The 20,096-nt window shown below is 40.5% G+C and overlaps 1 protein-coding gene across 36 annotated transcripts in view; it reads right to left on the bottom strand.

Moving 5' to 3' along the window:
• clasp2 (cytoplasmic linker associated protein 2) overlaps nt 1-20,096 on the bottom strand; it is a 380,999-nt gene that overhangs the window by 156,934 nt on the left and 203,969 nt on the right. For all 36 annotated transcript variants that reach the window (XM_048530161.2, XM_059645804.1, XM_048530163.2 and 33 more), the window contains 2 exons: nt 10,827-10,876; nt 6,606-6,770 (listed from right to left, as the gene is read on the bottom strand). In XM_048530161.2, coding sequence (XP_048386118.1) covers nt 6,606-6,770; nt 10,827-10,876 — 215 coding nt within the window. The remainder of the gene's footprint in view (nt 1-6,605; nt 6,771-10,826; nt 10,877-20,096) is intronic.

Raw genomic sequence — 20,096 nt, 5'->3', positions numbered from 1 at the left:
GGCCTGTTCTGCGCTGTATCGTTCTATGTTCTATAAATTAGCCAATAAAGCCAGCCCATAATATGTTATAACTGTGAGGCAACTGGGTACCAGCCAATGGAACATATTTATTTTTTCCTTATTTTTGATTGTGGACTAAAACAGAAAGGGACTGTTTATAAAAATAAAGACCAAGAAAGGAATTGTTGCATTGTTGAAAACAAGTTATTGGAATTTAATGAGTGTTATATTTACACTGCTGTTTTGAAAGCAGTGGGGTAGGTAAGATGAGATGGCACAATGCTAGGCACATGTGCATAGACAGATTTGTCTGACAACAGCTAACTGACTGGTTTCTGAAAAAGTGATTAGTTACGTATACTGGAAGCCACTAGCCTGACGAAACCTGTCTGCCTAATTGATTCTGGGCAAGAAAAAGCTTGGGAGTGTGCAATGGAGAGGGTGAGGAGTCTCCCACCTGCTGGAAGAGCGCTATGTACCTCAATTTCTCTGTAGCAAAAATAGCTGAAGCCCATTACTTTCTTCAATCAGTTGCTTTAAACTGTTGCCTTTATGCAGTAACTAAGACATGTGTAATTAGCATACCAAGCATCCTGAGTCTCCTGTGAAGTAGAAGAACTTGGAGGAAGGAGACTGAAGAACAGTAGGTCTTGGGGAACAATGGAATTGACTCCGTGAATTGGTGCTTTGAACACATTACCCCAGTTAATTTTCCCCATCCTCATTACACCAACTTTATTTGTTTGTCTGAATCGAATTATTTGTAATAAACAGCAGATCTTGTTAATTCAATGTAAATGATTGTGGATCAGTGCCTCCCATTGAATAGCCACGAAATGGTGTAAAACCATTTGTCAATTTACTGTGAGAGAGATAATGGGAACTGCAGATGCTGGAGAATTCCAAGATAATAAAATGTGAGGCTGGATGAACACAGCAGGCCAAGCAGCATCTCAGGAGCACAAAAGCTGATGTTTCGGGCCTAGACCCTTCATCAGACATGTCTGATGAAGGGTCTAGGCCCGAAACGTCAGCTTTTGTGCTCCTGAGATGCTGCTTGGCCTGCTGTGTTCATCCAGCCTCACATTTTATTATCTGTCAATTTACTGTTCCTACTGTCTGTGCATTTACAAAACAAAAGAAAACAAATAACCCCCCAGACTCATTGTCTGCAAGCTTGACACTGAACAAAGAGAGGCTTTGTTCTTATATTGTATTGGGACCAGTATCCTGGCAAATCAATTAACTGGGGTTGCAGAGAGGGCTTTAAACTTAATGGGACCAGGCAGGGCATTGAGAGAGTGGAAACAAAGTTTTACCATTGAACAGAAGATAAATCAGGATATGATGAGGGCATGTGAAGAGGTAGTAAATTTTTCTTAGATAACAAGGTGTAGAGCTGGATGAACACAGCAGGACAGGCAGCATCAGAGGAGCAGGAAAGCTGACATTTTGGGATTGGACCCTTCTTCAGACCCTATTTTCTGAAGAAGGGTCCAGACTCGAAACATCAGCTTTCCTGCTCCTCTGATGCTGGCTGTCCTGCTGTGTTCATCCAGCTCTACACCTTGCTATCTCAGATTCTTCAGCATTGGCAGTTCCTACTATCTCTGCATTATTTTTCTTTCTTTACTCATTCATGGGATGCGGGTGTCACTGACTAGGCAGCATTTATTGCCCATCATGGGGGACTTTAATCTTCATTTACATTGGGAAAATCCACATGAAGAAAGCCTACAAAATTAGGTGAGTATATACAAGGGAAAAATAAATCATAAAATGTATCTGGGACAGTTTCCTAGAACAGCAAGTTGTGGATCCAAATGTGGAAAAGTCTTTTATTAGATTAATAATATGTAATGAGGCAGGATTTTAAAAAATGACCTCAGAGTAAAAGAACCTATTGGAAAAAGTGACTTATTATCCCAGGTGAGAAGGAGAAACATGAGTCAGGAACAACTGTTAAACTTAAACAAATGCAATTACACGGCTCTGAAGGGCAGAATTGACCGGAGTGATTTAGGAAAGAAATTCAGTCAAAAGCATTGTTGAGGAATATTGGCAGATATTTAAGAAAATAGTTCAGAACTCAGGGCAAAGCTATAGCCCAGTGAGGTAGAACAATTCTAACAAGAGGATAAACCAGTCATGATTAACCAAGGAAGTTAAAACAGTCAAAATGGCTTTGTGCATGGGAAATTGTGTCTCACTAACTTGATTGAGTTTTCTGAAGAGATGACAAAGACGACTGATGAAGGCAGTGCGGTAGACGTCGAAATGGACTTCACAAAGTGGTCGACAAGGCTCCGTACGATAGACTCCGTATGATAGGTTAGTAAGTTTAGATCATACAGTATCCAAAGGGAAGTTAGCCAATTAGTTATAAAACAGGCTTGAAGGTAAGAGACAGAGGGAGATGGTGAGGGTTGCTTTACAGACTGGAGGCCTGTGACCAATGGTGCGCCTTAAGGATCAGTACTGAGTCCACTGCTTTTCATCATTTATACAAATGATTTGGATGTGAATATAGGAGGCATGGTTAGTAAGTTTACAGATGATGCCAAAATTGGTGGTGGAGAAGACAGTGAAGATTATTTCAGTGTACACTGGGACCTTCACCAGATAGGTCAAAGGGCCAAGGAGTGGCAGATGGAATTTAATTTAGATAAATGTGAGGTATTGCATTTTGGAAAGGCAAACAAGCAGGATTTTTACACTTAATGGTAGGGCCCTGGGAAATGTCGGAGAACAAAGAGACCTAGAGGGGCACAGTGCTTGAAAATGGAGTTGGACAGGATCGTGAAGGCAGCGTTTGGCCGCTTGCCTTCATTGGTCAGAACAATTTGTATAGGAGTTGGGCTGTACAGGATATTGATAATGTCAGTTTTAGAATACTGCATACAATTCTAAGTTGTTAAACTTGAGAGGGTGCAGCAAAGATTTACAACAATGATGCTGGGACTGGAAGGTTTGAGTTATAGAGGAGGCTGATTAGGCTGGGGCTTTTCTCCCTGGAGTGTTGAGTGGCCTTACAGAGGTTTATAAAATCATGAGGGACATGGATAGGGTGAACAGCAAGATTTTTTTCCTAGAATGGATGAGTCAAAAACTAGTGGGCAAAGGTTTAAGGTGAGAGGGATAAGAATTAAAAAGGACATAAGGGATAACTTTTTCATGAGGGTGGTTGCGTGTATGGAATGAGCTGCCAGAGAAGTGGTGAAGATGGGTACAATTGCAACATTTAAAAGGCACCTGGATGGGTATATGAAAAGGAAGGGTTTAGGGGGATATGGGCCAAATGCCGGCAAATGTGAATAGACCAGATTGGAATGTCTGGTCAGCGAGGTTGAGTTAGACCAAAGTGCCTGTTTCTGTGCTATAAGACTCTATGATCAAACTGAAAGAAGAAAACATGGACTGTGGAAAAGATAAGTGATAAGTCTGAAGGTTGGGAAAATTTTTAAACCCAACAAAAGATGACCAAAAATACAATAAAATGTGAGAAAATAGACTTTGAGGGCACATTTGCACGTAGTAACAAGACAGACAGCAAAAGCCTTTCAATATATAGAAATGGAGACATAAGTTAAAGTGATTATAGACCCCTCGGAGAATTCGACTGAGGGTCTCATAATAGAAGAACAGGAAATGACAGTAGTTGAATAACTACTTTCAATCAGTTTTCACAAAATGAAACATTCACAGCTTTCCAAGTTACTAAATATTCATGGAGCAGAAGGCCAGGAAATAAATACAATAGCTATCAACAGTGAAAAATCGATAGGGAAACTAATGGGGTTAAAGACCGATAATTCCCCTGGAACTGATGGGATGCATTTGGTTGGGTTTTGGAAGGGAAAACAGAAGAATGTTATTTGAATGGAGACAAACTGCAGAAAGCTTTGACACAAAGGAACTTGGAGGTACTTGTGCATGAAACACAAAGCAAGGGCACAGCCAGGTAAACAGGAAGGCTAATGAAATGTTGGCCATTATTTCAAGGGGATTGAAATAGGTACAAGGTGCTGATAAGACCACAAGTAAAGTACTGTGAACAATAATGGTCTCCTTGTTTAAGAAAATATATCATTTCATTGGAAGCAATTCACTAGTTCACAAAGATGATCCTTGGTATGGAGGGACTGTCTCATGAACAAAGGCTAAATAGATTGGGAGTCTACTCTTCAGAGTTTAAGAGAATGAGAGGTAATCTCATTGAAATGTATAGGATTCTCAAGAGGTTTGATATGGTAAATGCTGACAGCATGTTTCCCCTTATGTAACAGTCTAGGACCAGAGAACATAGTTTTAGAATAAAGGGATCCCAATTTAAGACTGAGATGAGCAAAAATTTCTTCTCTAACAGGATTAAGAATCTTTGCAACTCATTGCCAAAGAGAACTGGCAAGGCAGAGTCCTTGGGTACATTTAATACTGAGGTAAATGGATTCTTGATCATGAGGACCATCAAGAGATATGGGGAAAATGTAACAAAGTAGATACTGTATGAGGAATGTTGGATTGGCCATGATCCTACTGAATGGCACAGAAGGCTCAAAGAGCCAACAGTTTACTCCTGTTCCTATTTCTTTGGTTTGGGTTTGTAAAAGTAACAGCTACAGTACTGGATGCACTGACAGTTATCTTTCAGGAATCCTTAGATTCTGGAAAAGTCCCAGAGGCTTTGAAAGCCGCCAATGAAACACCTCTATTTAAAAAGTGATGGAGACAAAACAAAGATAACTACATGCCAGTTAACTTTGCATCTGTTATTGAGAAACATGTGACAGTCCATTATAAACTATGTAATAGGACAGTATTTAGCAATATGTTATATGATCAAGCAGAAGCAGTAAGGCTTCATCAAAGCGAAATTCTTTGAGGAGATAACAAGCAGGATCAATAAAACTGAAGCACTGGACGTATTTTATTTGGATTTTTAGAAGGTGTTTAAGAAGAACCCATGGTGCTTGAAACAGTATATTAGCATGAATAGAGGATTGGCTCAATAATAGAGGGCTGAGAGTTGGGATAAGGGAGGCATTTTCAGGCTGGAAACCTGTAACTAGAGCAGAGCCATCGGGATCAGTACTGGGTAATTATTTACAATGTACATTAATGACTAGGGTGAGGGAAGTGAATGTACTATTGCCAACAATGCAAATGACATGAAAATAAGTGGGAAGGCAAGTCATGAGGATGACATCCCACAAAGAAGCTGCAGAGGGATATAGACAAGTTAAGCAAGTGAGCAAAAAAAAGGCAGATAAAATATTAATGTGTTGAGGTTATGCACTTTGATGGGAAGAATAGAGGAGCTGGATGTTATTTAAATGCAAAAGACTGCAGAAAGCTACAGAACAGGAGGGATTTGGGAGGCCTCATCCATGAATCACAGAAACCTAGTGTTCAAATTCTGTGAATAATAGGAAAGGGAAATGGAATGGCGTCCTTTATTTCAAAGGGAATCGCGAAAAAATTACGGAGGTATTGCTAGCCAGACCACAGCTGGAATACTGTGAACAGTTTTGGGCCCTGATCTCAGGAAAGATATTGGTCTGAAGAAGGTTCACTACATTGATTCCAGTTGTGGTACTTCTTTTATTTATTCATGGCACATGGGAGTGGCTGCCTAAACCAGCATTTCTTGCCCATCCATTATGGCTCAGAGGGCATTGCATATAGCCACACTAGGTTAGGTTGGAAATTTCCTTTCCTAAAAGACATCAAAGACATCTCAGGCTTCCTCTCAGCATCAGGAACTTGGGTTTGATTCCAGCCTTGGCTGTCAATGTGGAGTTTGTCTAATTTTCCTGTGTTTGCACGGGTTTCTGTCAGGTGCTCTGGTTTCCTCCTGCAGTCCAAAGGTTGTGCAAGTTAGGTGGAATAGCCATGCTAAATTGTCCTTTAGTGTCCAGGGATGTGCACACTAGATGGGCTAGGCATGGTAAATGCAGGGTTATGGGGATAAAATGGGATGCTCTTTGGATAGTCCATGTAGGCTTGATGCACTGTAGAGATTCTACGATCAACAATAATTTCATGGTTATCGTTAGATGTTTGATTGCAGATTTTTGTTTTATTTAATTCAAATTTCACCAGGCGCCATTCAGGGATTCAAACTCAGGTGCCAATAGCATTAAATGGATCTAGGGATTAACAGTCTGATGATAATGTCACCAGACCGTTGCCTCCCTGGACTTGCGTGGAGGGGTTGTGTAGATTGGGTCTGTACTCATTGGAATACAGATGAATTAGGAGTAACCATAGTGAAAGGTATATGATTCTTAGAATATATGACAGGGTAATTGTAGAAAGGATGATTTCCTTTAAGGGAAAATCTGGGACCAGAAAACATAATAAGTGGTCACACATTTAAGACAGAGATGAGGAGCGATTTTTTTCTCTCGGAGGATTGTGAATCTGTGAAATTCTTTACCACAAAGAGCTGTTGAGGCTGCGTCATTAATTATATTCAAGATTGAGACAGACAGATTTTTAATCACTAAGGGAATCTAGGGATGTGGGGAAATGACAGGAAAGTGGAGTTAAAGATTAACAGGGGCCAAAAGCTTTGGAGAAAAATTTGAACTAATCAATTTTACCAAACGAAGTATAAGCTCCTGCTGGAATATTTGATGCAGTTAAACGACTTGTTGCTGCGTGTCCAGTGGCATGCCGAGATTTTGCAGATGCAGCAGCATTCACATCTATGTCACTTCTAGAACGCTGCAAACCCCCAGGGGTAGCTGCAGACTTGCTGCTTGGGACTGAAACATACAAGGAAAGCGAAAGATCCTAAATACAATAGGTGTAATTGAACAGAAAAGTTCAAATGCAATAGTAGTTTTGAACCTTCAATAAAAGTCAACACCAAAGTTGAGCAAACAATAAAAATAACACAGGTAAATAGCAAATATAAAAGGAAGTACATAATGGATTGACTTCAACCTTAATTAAATATGTGCATCATAAAGGAATATCTAGCTGCCAAGTGCAAAAACAGAATGACTAATTCACACTGTGTGACAGAGTGGAAAGGACATAGAGATTAGTACTGGATTTTGCCGCCAAATCCGAAGTGTAAACAATTACTTAAGGTGACAGTTGAGACGATGAGCGTGCAAGGTATGCAGGCTACATGTCTCAATGTCTGACAGAGCATATCAGACAATATATCTCTCTTACTGCATGCTTTGAGCAGTAAGTCAATTATGCTCAACCAATCCATCTTTGCAAAATTAAAAACTTACTACTTAAAGATCATTTTTTTATTTTTTGTTAATTTGATTTTGGACTGAGAGGCAAAAAAAGAACTGTTTTAAAAACCAAAGACTGTGGCAAACAAAAAGGGCAGCACAGTGGGTCAGTGGCATTGCTTCTTACAGCGCCAGGCACCCAAGTTCGATTCCACCTTTGGGTGACTGTGTGGAGTTTGCACATTCTCCCATTATCTACGTGGGTTTCCTCCCACAGTCCAAATGTGAGCAGGCTAGGTGCACTAGCCATGCTAAATTGCCCATAGTATTCAGGAATGTGTAAATTAGGTGGGTTATAGGGGCAATGGGTCTGGGTGCAATGCATTGAGGATCGGTGTACACTTGTTGGGCCAAACAGCCTATTTCTACACTGTAGGGATTCTATGATGATCCTATGATTGCTGTACATTTTAAAAGCAAGTTATCTGACACTCATTGTAAGTGCTGCTTCGACTAGCAGCACAGTGGCTCAGTGGTTAGCACTGCAGCCTCACAGTGCCAGGGACCGGATTCAATTCCAGCCTCGGGCAACTGTCTGTGTGGAGTTTGCACACTGTCCCCGTGCCTGCGTGGGTTTCCTCCGGGTGCTCCGGTTTCCTCCCATAGTCCAAAGATGTGCAGGCTAGGTGGATCAGCCATGCTAAATTGCCTGTAGTGTCCAGGGGTGTGCGGGTTATAGACGGACGGGTCTGGGTGGGATGCTCCAAGGGGTGGTGGGGACTTGTTAGGCTGAAGGGTCTGTTTCCACACTGTAGGGAATCTAATCTGGCAATCAGTGGTGGGGAAATCTAGTGGTAGATGAGCAGCAGCCAAAGGATATACACAATTGGCGATTCAGTCAGCAACAAATAGCTGATTGATCTGGGGAAGGACCTGTTGTGAATGACAAAGCTCCAATGCAGAGCTTCAAAACAGCCTGTGCGTAATAATGTTTGGGTCAAAACCAGACCTCTTGACACTGAAGGAGCTGACCTTTATCTCTGCAGTAAAAAGTGCCTCAATCCTAAAGGCAGCCAGCTTTTTTCTTCTCATCAGTTACTGTAAACCGTGGTGCTTAACCATTAAGTCAGTCTTGAGAAGTGCGAACCAGTAACTTTGTGCCTTCTGGAAGCAAGCAAAATTGTGCATTGAATATAGGAGTTGGGATGTCGTGTTGTGGCTGAACAGGACGTTAGTTAGACCACGCTTGAAATACTGCGTTCAATTTTGATCTCCCTGCAATGGGAAAGATGTTGTGAAATTCGAAAGGGTTCAGAAAAGATTTACAAGGATGTTACCACGTTTGGGCTTTGAGTAATAGGGTGAAGCTGAATAGGCTGTGGCTACTCTCCTGAAGTATTGAAGGCTGAGGGGTGACCTTATAGAAGTTTACAAAATCATCCGGGGACATGGAGAGGGTGAACAGCCAAGGTCTTTCCCCAGGGCAGGGAGGTCCAAAACTGTGGGACAAAGGTTTAAGGTGTAAGGGGAAAGATTTTTGGATTGAAATGTGGTCAGGCAAAGTAAATTTGGCCAATGCTTAACTTATATGATGATAAGAATGTCATTTTATCCAATCAGGATGACAGAGGTCAACTTGCATAAGGTACATGAGTAGAAATGTTCTTATTCTTTCATTGGATATGGGTGTCACCATATACATCCTTGATTATCCTTGAACTGAATGGCTTGCGAAACCACTTGAAAGGATAGTTGAAAGGCAATAATATTGTGTGCAATTACAAGTTGTCTACACAAGGTAAAGGATCTGAGTGAGTGAGGTAACCAGGTGGAGAGCTAGATGAACAGAGCAGGCCAAGCAACATCAGAGGACCGGGAAAGCTGACGTCTCGGGCCTAGACTGTTCTTCAGAAATGGGGGAAGGGAAGGGGATTCTGAAATAAATAGGGAGAGAGGGGGAGGCGGACAGAAGATGGATACAGGAGAAGATAGGTGGAGAGGAGACAGACAGGTCAGAGAGGCGGGGATGGAACCAGTAAAGGTGACTGTAGGTGGGGAGTTAGGGAGGGGGTAGGTCAGTCCATGGAGGATGGACAAGTCACGGGGGCAGGATGAGGCTAGTAAGTAGAAGATGAGGGTGGGGCTTGAGGTGGGAGGAGGAGATAGGTGGGAGGTAGGAAAGGTTAGGGAGGTGGGGACAGGCTGGGCTGGTTTTGGGATGCGGTAGGGAGAGGGGAGATTTTGAAGCTTGTGAAGTCCACATTGATACCACTGAGCTGCAAGGTTCGCAAAGGAAATATGAGGTGCTGTTCCTGCAGCCTTCAGGTGGCATCGTTGTGGCACTTCAGGAGGCCCAGGATGGACATGTCGTCTGAGGAATGGGAGGGGGAGTTGAAATGGTTCGCAACTGGGAGGTACAGTTGTTTATTGCGAACTGGGTGTAGGTGTTCCGCAAAGTGGTCCCCAAGCCTCCGCTTGGTTTCCCCTATGTAGAGGAGGCCACATCTGGAACAGCGAATACAGTCTACCACATTAGCAGATGTGCAGGTGACCATCTGCTTGATGTGGACGGTCTTCTTGGGGTCTGGGATGGGGGTGAGGGGGGAGATGCAGAGGCAGGTGTAGCACTTCTTGCGGTTGCAGGGAAAAGTGCCAGGTGTGGTGGGGCTGGAGGGGTGTTGAGCGGACGAGACAGTGATCCATCCACAAAGCAGATAAGGGTGGGGAGGGAAAAATGTCTTTGGTAGTGGGGTCGGATTGCAGATGGTGCAAGTGTCGGAGGATGATGTGTTGGGTCCGGAGGTTGGTGGGGTGGTACGTGAAGACGAAGGGGATTCTTATTGTGGGGACGCAGTGTGAGGGATGAGTTGCAGGAAATGCAGGAGGCATGTGGGGGGGAAGTTGCGGTCCTTGAAAAACGAGGACATCTGAGACGTGCGGGAGTGGAATGCCTCATCCTGGGAGCAGATGCAGCGGAGGTGAAGGAATTGGGAATAGGGGATGGTACTTTTGCAGGAATGTGGGTGGGAGGAGGCGTATTCTAGGTAGCTGTGGGAGTCGGTGGGCTTGAAATGGATATCGGTTTCCAGGTGGTTGCCAGAGACGGAAATGGGGAGGTCCAGGAGAGACAGCGAGGTATCAGAGATGGTCCAGGTGAACTTAAGGTTGGGGTGGAAGGTGTTGGTGAAGTGGATGAACTGTTCAAGCTCCTCGTGGGAGCATGAGGCGGCACCAAAACAGTCATCGATGTTACGAAGGAAGAGGTGGGGTTTAGGGCCAGAGTAGGTACCACAGAGAGATTGTTCCACGTAACCTACAAAGAGGCAGGCATAGCTTGAGCCCATGTGGGTACCCATGACAACTCTCTTTGTCTGTAGGAAGTGGGAGGAATTGAAAGAGAAGTGAGTGAGCTTAGTTTTTTTAATGACAATTGAAGACAATGGTCATGGTCACCATTCCTGAGGCCACTTTAAATTCCAGATTTTATTTATGGAATTCAAATTCCAACAGATGGCATGATCTGGATTACCAGTCCAGTCATATTGCTATTGAGCAATCATCTCTGATTAAATATCATCCAGCATCTATTTACAGCATTTGTTCAGAATATTTAAACACAAAACTAACCTCTTGATGTACTTCCACCTGCAACTGACCACTTAGCAGGAAAGGCACGGCTGGAAAGAAAACAAAATTGCTTACAATCCAGAAAAGAAAAACTTCGAGCCAGTTCCGGCTTGATCTTTTCTTGACATAACGTTATTCCACTAAACATTTTCAAAAAAGAAATCTGAAATAATTATCATTAGACTGTTGCTAGATTGTAACATAGCTGAAAAAGTTGAAATCCATTTTGATGAAAATAAGTTTTAGGATTCCCACTTATATTTTTGTAACTAGTATTGAAAGGATTGAATCTGTGGCACTGTTCATTTCTTAACAAAAATGTCAACATAGCTTCTTTCAAATTCTTAAAAATCTAGGATATGATTCTGGCTTTGAACAGTATTTTGAGGGATGGGGGTGCTGGGGGAGGTGTTCAGAATTCCAGCAATGGCAGAGTGCAGGATTCAATGACTATTGCAAAAAAGATCTTGACAGCTGGTACTATGGTGAGAATGTCTCAGAACAACACAGGACTGGATTTAAGCACAGCATCTAAAACTTTAGTAACATCAAGAAGGATTTCAGAATCTGAGGACTGTGTGTTCTGGAGGATCACAAAGTCTAAGGAAGGAGGCAGAGTCTGATAGTAATGGGTATTTCTGACGTTTGCCAAAATAACAAAAAGCAGAATTTAAATGAGTGTGGGGGTGATGAGAGAGTGGAGAGCAGGAAGAATGTAGGATATAAAGAACAAAACTGTCATTGATCATTTTTGAATGAACAGGCTCCATAATTACCTCTGCAGCTGATACTATACTGACCTATCTATGGCTTCATTAACAGCTCCAATTTTCCTTGTGCCATGGCTACTAATGATGGTTGGAATGGTTAATGTTTTACTCTTGTTATATGGGGTTTACAGATAAAAAACTAAACTCAAAAAAGTAATGAATGGATTTCAGCAAAATTTGATACACACATGGGATATGTCCCAAAGGCTAACTGATTAGTTTTAATTAAAGATATAGATTTGAAATCAGATCCTGGAATTATTTTAATTCACTGGCAACAGGACACAGAATGAATTGTCATTTTTTAACAAATATTGCTCATTGCTTTATTTAGAATATTTCTGATTGGAGTATAATGTTGTGAATTGTCTCAGCTGCTACGGTATGATTTTTCACAGCTTAAATGTCAATAGAATTTTCAGAGCCAGTTTTTGGATGCAAATGGCCTGAAGCCCTCTCAGTGATATGGAAGCTCTTAAAGGATTTCTCTTTTCTGCTTTGTAGTTACAGTGTGTCAGGCAGGGAAAAGCCTCAAGGAAAATTTCTGTAATTGTAGCAATGCTATGTTACCACAGCATGATGGAGGTAATCGAATATCTTCCTTTTTCACTTGTTCTTGTTTGTATTTTCCTGCTTTAAAACATGTAAACACAATGTTTCTGTTTTTTTTAAATAATTATTTACAGCAGTCATTTGCTGAGGTTGTGCAATTTACTCACACATAATAAGCTAACGATTTAGCATACTATTGGTGAATGTATAAACATACACTTTTATTCTAACAAATACCCTGCAATAATCAAACCATGATCAGACCAAAAAAAAATCATGTTTATGCAATTTCAAATTTTTATAAAGATGTAATTCTTTCAATTTCTAAATAACTCAGGAAGTATTCTTTATAAAACAAAAAGAAACCGCGATTTGATTTTCATAAATTCAAGAGATGTTTTTACTTTTCTCACCATCAATAATGAAACCAGTTGTCTGCCAATTGAACAAATGTCACAGAAATTATTAAAATTTGAAAATTACAACTTTTTTTCAAAGACATCACAAAAGCGCTTTCAAATCCTCAGATCAATAGAACCCTTCCACAATTCAGGTCCTATTAATACAGTGTCCATGCAAGATAATTCTGCTTACACATGCTCAAATTGTAGAATCGTTGCTGAAAGCTCTTGCTATTTGCTGTAACATTTACAGCTCGTCAAATTTCAAGATTTTAAGAAATCTAATAAACAGAAATAGTTCATCCTGCTTCTAAAGACAGTTAAGTCAATCAAGGTTAATCTACACCACAACTCCATTTATCTATCTTATTTCCACACAGTTTGTTACTTTTACCTAACAACAATCTGTTTGTCTCAGTTTTGAAAATGGATATTAATCCAACACTTATAGGCTTTTGAAATGGGAGTTCCAACTTTCTACCACTTTTTACATGAATATCTCCTGATTTCATTCCTGAATTAATTAACTCTAATTTCTACATAGTGGTCCTTCTGGGCTTCATGACCAATGGAAATTTTTCATTTATTTCTATTTACTCCCTCGAATTCCAATTATCATTTTAAACACCTTGATTAGATTAGAGATCTTGACAGGGTAGATGTGGAAAGATAGCTTCCCCTTGTAGTGAGTACAGGATCAAAAAGCATAATCTCAGAATGAGGGTTTGCACACTTAAAGAAGTGTTGAGGAAGAATTTCTTCTCTGAGGGGACTGTGAACTTTCTTCCCACAGGAAGCTGTTAAGGCTGGATTGTTAAGTACATTCAAGGCAGAGACTGACAGTTTTTTTTAAAATCAGGAAGGAAATTGATATTCATAGGGAATAGACAGGAAAGTGAAGTTGAGGATTAACATATCAGCCAAGATCTCACCGAATCACTGAGCAGACTCAATGGGCTGGATAGTCTATTTCTGCTCCTATACCTTATGTCTTATGATCCCTCAACTTTCAGTACATGGATATGGAAGCTGAGTTTGATTAATATGTCCAAAAACACACTGTGTTTGTTGATTACAATTTTACATGACAATATGACACCAACAGCAATTAGGTGGTGCAATTGGCTAGATCTCAGCAAACAATGAGATCATTCAACCCAGTTATTGTTAAGCATGGTGCAATATGGAGTGTCTATGGTGTGTATTATCTGAACTCATGAGCATTAGTGCTGTGCCTTGACTGAACTCAACAAATGTAGAATTTCAAAGCGCTAAGTGCCATCATGTTTGAGCATTGACAAGATACAGTATTAATGTTCCTGAGTTTAAATAATGCAGTGCTAATATTCACCAAGTGTCAATATTGGAGGCGGCAACATGCAGCCCTTACAGTACAAGAACAAATTTCATTTAACACTAACAGACAAGTTACCACCAAAAGCATGCTTTGATTTTGTTGATTACTACAGGATGGGATGGTTTCCTAATTCTCTCCCTTACGATGAAGGACTCAGTAAGGTTGTGCTGAAATGTATTAATTTTGGCCCATTGATCGCCAGCTGGATTGGGCACAGTTCTGCACTCAACATATCTAAAGTAGAATTTGTGGCGAGATAACAAAGTGTGGAGCTGGATGAACACAGCAGGCCAAGCAGCATCTCAGGAGCACAAAAGCTGACGTTTCGGGCCTAGACCTAGATCTAGATCTAGATCTAGGCCCGAAACATCAGCTTTTGTGCCCCTGAGATGCTGCTTGGCCTGCTGTGTTCAGCCAGCTCCACACTTTATCTTGGATTCTGGAGCATCTGCAGTTCTCATTATCACTGATAGAATTTGTAGCGAGGTGAGCATTAACACCAGATGAAAGGTTTTGATGAACGTTTGCAGACTTAAAAGATGAACTACTTCTTTTGTCACAAATGCTGTCAGACCTGCAAAGTATTTTGTGTATTTTTTGTTTTTATTTCAGGTTTCCACCATACGTTGTGTTTTGTTTTAGACATCACCCATGGAAGTTGTCACGGCATATTCATTTGTGGATTTCAAAAAAGAAATTTGTTAATAATTGTAGCCCCAGCATTAATCCCAGTGGCACACCTCTAGTTTCTCCAGATTCAAGTTTCTCCCCTGACTAGAGGTGTGTCATAACATCTCTGCAGAGGTGGATTAGGAACACATCTACCTGAGGAGCTCCTGCAAAGATTTACTGGACCTGAGATAGCTGACCTTCAACAACCACAACCATCTTCTTTTGTGTCAGCTATGACTCCAAGAAATGGAGCGGTTTCCCCTGATTCCCATTGACTCCAGTTTTGCTTGGGCTCCTTGATATCACACTTGGTCAAATGCAACCTTGACGTTAAGGGCACTCACTCTCACCTCACCAGCAGAATTCAGCTCTTTTGCCTATGTTTGAACCAAGGTTGTAATGAGGTCAGGAGCTCAGTGTCCCTGGCAGAACCCAAATACAATGTCAGTGAACGAGTTATTGCATTGTAAATGCTTTTTGATGACACTATTGATCATACCTTCCATTATTTTACTGATGGCTGAAAGCAGGTTGATGGGGTATGAATTGGCTTTGTCCTGCTTTTCATTTACAGAAAATACCTGTGCAATTTTCCACCTTGTTGGGAAGATGCCAGTGTTGTAACTGTATGGAAGAACCTGGCTATGGGAGTAGCATGATTTGGAACACAAATATTCAGTAATATTTTGCTATTTTAATTTTTTTTGTATTTTTGATTGAGGAAAAGGACTGTTTTAAAGAAAACCAAGGATTGTGGATTGCTGCACTTTTTAAAAGAAAATTACTGACACTTATTTTAAGTGCTATTTACAGTGCTGCTTTTCAAAGCAGTGGGGAAAGGTTACTGTAGGTGGATCGGCTTTTGGGAACGTGTACAAGTTTAGAATTGACCAGCAACAGGTAGCTAAGTGGGTTGCTATGTGGTGACAAGTTGTTGATGACATACATGTTCTACTTGCCAACAACTGTGTGATTGGCTGCTAGGTAACTGAACAGCGTGAGTGAGAGTAATATGGTCAGAAGACTTCAGACTTCCAAAAGGAGGTGGTGCATCTCACTCTGTTTTTCTCTCTCTAATGTAAAACATACCCAAAACCAAAAGAAAGCCAGGTTATTTTTCACAAAACAAATAAATTAAAAGTTCACATTGGATTTAGCGAACATGATCTACTAGCTATTACGAAGATATGGTTGCATTTCGACAAGAACAGTGTCCACAACACTGAAATTATATGGCATTCAAAATGAATGGAAAGCTAGGCAAAGTTGGAGGTTGAGCACTATTAGTCAGGGATGGTATTTGTGCAATATTTGGAGATGACCTTACTTTCAGACATCAAAATGTAGAAACATGTTGGATGGAGAAGTACTAGAGGAAAGAAGTCAATAGTGTTGGTGGCGTACAGGCCCACTAACACTACCATTAATGTTGGATGAAGTATAGAATAAAAAATGGCTGCTAGTGATAAAGAGATGGAAATAAATGGTCACCTGGATGAGGCTTTCATAAAATGCTATAATTGCTTAAACCAGCAAGTCTGCAACTGACCATAGGTTATATGAGGCATGGTATTGTGTAGTGTGACAAGATTAATTAATGATCTTAGAGTAAAGGCACTCCAAGGGCAGCAACCATACTATGACTTAATTTTGTATTCAGTTTGAAAGGGAATACAGTGGCTTTAAAGATAGTAGTTTAAACTAGAATATGAGGAACTATGTGGGCACAAAGCTGGGCTAGTTGAAGTTAATAGGCATACAGGGTACTGGGCAGATCAACAGGGAAGCAGGAAAAACATTTAAAAGAAGACACAATGGTTTGAATGGCTTTGTTCTTTTCTGTAACATTGCTATGGTTCTGTGCAATATGTCAGAATACTCAATAAGTATATTCCCAACTAAAAAGAATTCAAAAAATTCCTACCATATGTGATTAACTAAATAAGTTAAGCAAAGTATCAACGATAAGGAAAAAACATATAATTGTGTAAAGGTGAGTAACAGGTCAGATGATTGGACAGGGTAGAAAGAAGAACAGAGAATGACTTAAAGATTAATTAGAAGAACTGAATTAAAGTACGCAAAGCTATGCAGAAATGTAAATATTGGTAACAGAAGTTCCTACAGGTATCTAGAAAAGGAAAAGAGTGAATGAGTGTTGACCTTCTAGACAGTGAAGCCTGGGAATTAACAGGGCACAATGAAATGGTGAATGAACTAAATAAATATTTTGCTTTTATCTTCACTGTAGAGGGCAGAAAAGCATTGCAATAATAATTAAAATCAGATAGTGGAGAAGGAAGAGGAGAACTTGGTGAAATTACAATCACTAAGGAAGGAATATGAGAAAACTGCTAAAATGAGGACTGATGAGTCCATGAGTTTTGGTGTAGTTCATCATTGGTCTTAAATTGTAGTGATGAGGTAATAGATGCATTGGTGTTAATTTTCTAAAATGTGCTGGGTACAGTGAAGGTTCCGTCAGACAGCAAAGTAACAAATACAATACCTCCATTTAAGAATGGAAGAAGACTGACAACAGGAACCTATAAGCCAGTTGGCTTTATGTCTTTTGCAGGGAAGGTGTTAGAATTGATCATTATCGAGGCTATAGCCGAGCATTTAGAAAATCTCCAGGTAATTAGCAAGAGTCAGTATGGTTTTGTGAAAGGGACAGGACATTTATTGTAATTCTTTGAAGGAATAACATCTGCTGTGGTAAAGGGGATCTTGTAGATCTCGGCATTTGATAAGGTGCTGCTTAAAAGGTTATTACATATAGGGGCTAATGGTGCTTATTTTTAAATTCATTTGTGGGGCATGGGCTTTGCTGGCTCAGCCAACATTTATTCCATGTCCCTAGTAGTGCATGAGAAAATGGTAGCGAGTTGCCTTCTCAAACTGCTGCAGTTCCTGTGCTATAGATAGACCCACAATGCTGTTAGGAGTGTGTTGCTGGATTTTGAGCCAACAACACTGAAGGAATGGCAATATATTTTCAAATCAGGATGGAGGATGGCTTGGTGGGTGGACTTTGCAGGCAATGGTGTTCCTGTGTATCTTTTGCCCTTTTCCTTATACAAGGAAGTGGTCTTGTGTACAGATCAACATATTAATATTGTTGGAAGACCGGTTGCAGGACACAGACTTCATGCAAAAATAGGTCTTTTTCTGATTGACAGCATATGATGAATGCAGTCCCACAAGGCTAAGTGCTGTGGTCTCGTCATATTACAATATTTTTCATTACTTAAATGAATGGAATGAAAGCACGGTAGCTAAATTTGCAGATGATACAAAGATAGACGGCAATTAACGAAACGGAATGCAGATGGGATAGATAGGCTGAGGAAGTGGGCAAACTTGCAGCAAATGGGAGTATATTGTGGAAGAATATGATGTTGCTCATTTTGAAAGGAAGGATTCAGCCTTAAGGTAAGGATGTTTTGCTTCAGTTATATTAAGAATTAGTTAGGCTATATGTCAATTACTGTGTTTAGTTTTTGTCTCCATCCTTAAGAAAGAATATAAATGCTCGGTGACTCTGGGGAGGTTTTCTGGATGATACCTGGAACAAGTGGTTCATCTTACAGGAAAGGGTTGCACAGACTGAGCTTGTTTCCATACAAGTTTAGGAGCGTGAGTGGTGACTTGACTGAAATATATAAGATCCTGAATGGTCTTGACAATGTGGTTATAGGAAGGATGCTTTCTGTTGTGGTTGAGTCTGGAACTAGGGGGCACTGTTCAAAATAAACAGCCTCCCATTTCAGGACACAGAAATTTACAAGATTGTCCATCTTTGAAAGTTTTGCCTTAGAAGGCAGGCAGAATTATTGAATATTTAGGGCCAAGATAGTTTGATTCCCTTGTCTAATAAGAACCTAAGGTTAGTGCGCAAAGATGGGAATGTTGAATTCAAAACACAAATAGATCAACCACGACCTTTTTGAATGAAGAGGCAGGTCTGAGCATCCAACTGGCCTACTTCTGTTCATAATTCATTATTTTTAGCCTCCTCAAATTCACAAAATAGAGTTTTGCAGTAAGTGACAAATCAATGTCTGTACACTTGCTAAAAATCATCTTGCTAAGCTTTGAAAAAAGGCCTCATCTCAGATCTCACAAAAAGCAGGCTCACTTCATTTTTGTAGAATTGTGACCATTGGAAAAATAACAAAATTAGATCCATAGCATAGGAACCCTTTGAATTTGTTGATGGGATGAATGTGTCATTGGCAAGGCCAAAATTTGTCACCCATCTCTAACTTCTATTGAAATTTGGTTGAAGTCACACATACAGTGAGTTCAGAGGGTGAACCAAGATTTTAACATAGCAGCAGTGACGGAACAGGGATGTGGTTGCATGTCAGGAATGTGCATAGCTTAGAGTATTTGCCAAAAGAAATGAGACTTTGATAAATGTGAACCATTTTATAGTCATACAGCATGGAAACAGACCTTTCGGTCCAACATAATTCCAAATTAAACTACTCCGACATGCCTGCGCTTGGCCCATGTCCTTCCGAACATTTCTTATTCATGTACTCATCCAAATGTCTTCTAAACGATGTAACTGTATCCACGTCCATCACTTTCTCTCCAAGTTCATTCCAAATATGAACCACTCTCTGTGTAAAAAAAGTTGCCTCTCACATCTTTCTTAAGGCTTTCTCCTGTCACCTTAAAAATATGCCTCCTCACCTTGAAATCCCCCATCCTAGGGAAAATACACCTGCCATTCAACCTGATCTGCACCCCTCATGATTTTATAAACCTCTATATGGTCACTACTCAACCTCCTACGTTCCAACGAAAAATGTCCTAGCCCATCCAGCTTCTCCTTATAACTATGATCCTCCATTCCTGACAACATCTTGGTAAATCGTTTGTTCACCTTTCAATTCTTAAAAATCTGGGCCTTGTCAGTTGTAAATAATTACACTCACTCCACCCTCTGCCCTGTCTCTTAGGCATTTTATCTATGATGCCCCTCCTGTCCTTGCAGCAGATGTCTCTCAACTTTGCATACCTATTTCAGTATTTTTCCAAGCACCACTATCCCACTGATAGAGATATCTCACCAGATATGCACTTTTTAAATCTCTGTCCAACACAGTAGTCACCCTAGAAAGGCAGGACTTCACCCACACTAAAATAATGAAGTTCTGTTTCCTCTTCACTCACTTTAGCCTTTTTGACCTCACCATTCTACATCCCGTCCACTTCTTTAATCCAATTATACACACCTAAAAAAAGTTCAAGTTATTATTGTCCCATAGGTGCTGTCTCTCATTGGAGAGAGACGACTGGTGGTGAGTTTAACCCAAGGATCGGCAAGGAATGCAGTTTTGGAAGGCAAGGCCTGCATGATGAGCTCATCCGGTACAGGAATTGAACTGCTGGCATTACTCCAATCAGCCATCCAGTGTGAATGAAAGGGATTGATCTTAAATATGCAGTGTAATTTTAGTTGAAAACAGAGTTCTGAAGATCATATTAGACTCGAAATGTTAGC

This window comes from Stegostoma tigrinum, chromosome 5 (genome assembly GCF_030684315.1).
Source record: "Stegostoma tigrinum isolate sSteTig4 chromosome 5, sSteTig4.hap1, whole genome shotgun sequence".
Taxonomy (NCBI): domain Eukaryota; kingdom Metazoa; phylum Chordata; class Chondrichthyes; order Orectolobiformes; family Stegostomatidae; genus Stegostoma; species Stegostoma tigrinum.
This window is presented reverse-complemented; position numbering and strand designations above follow the sequence as displayed.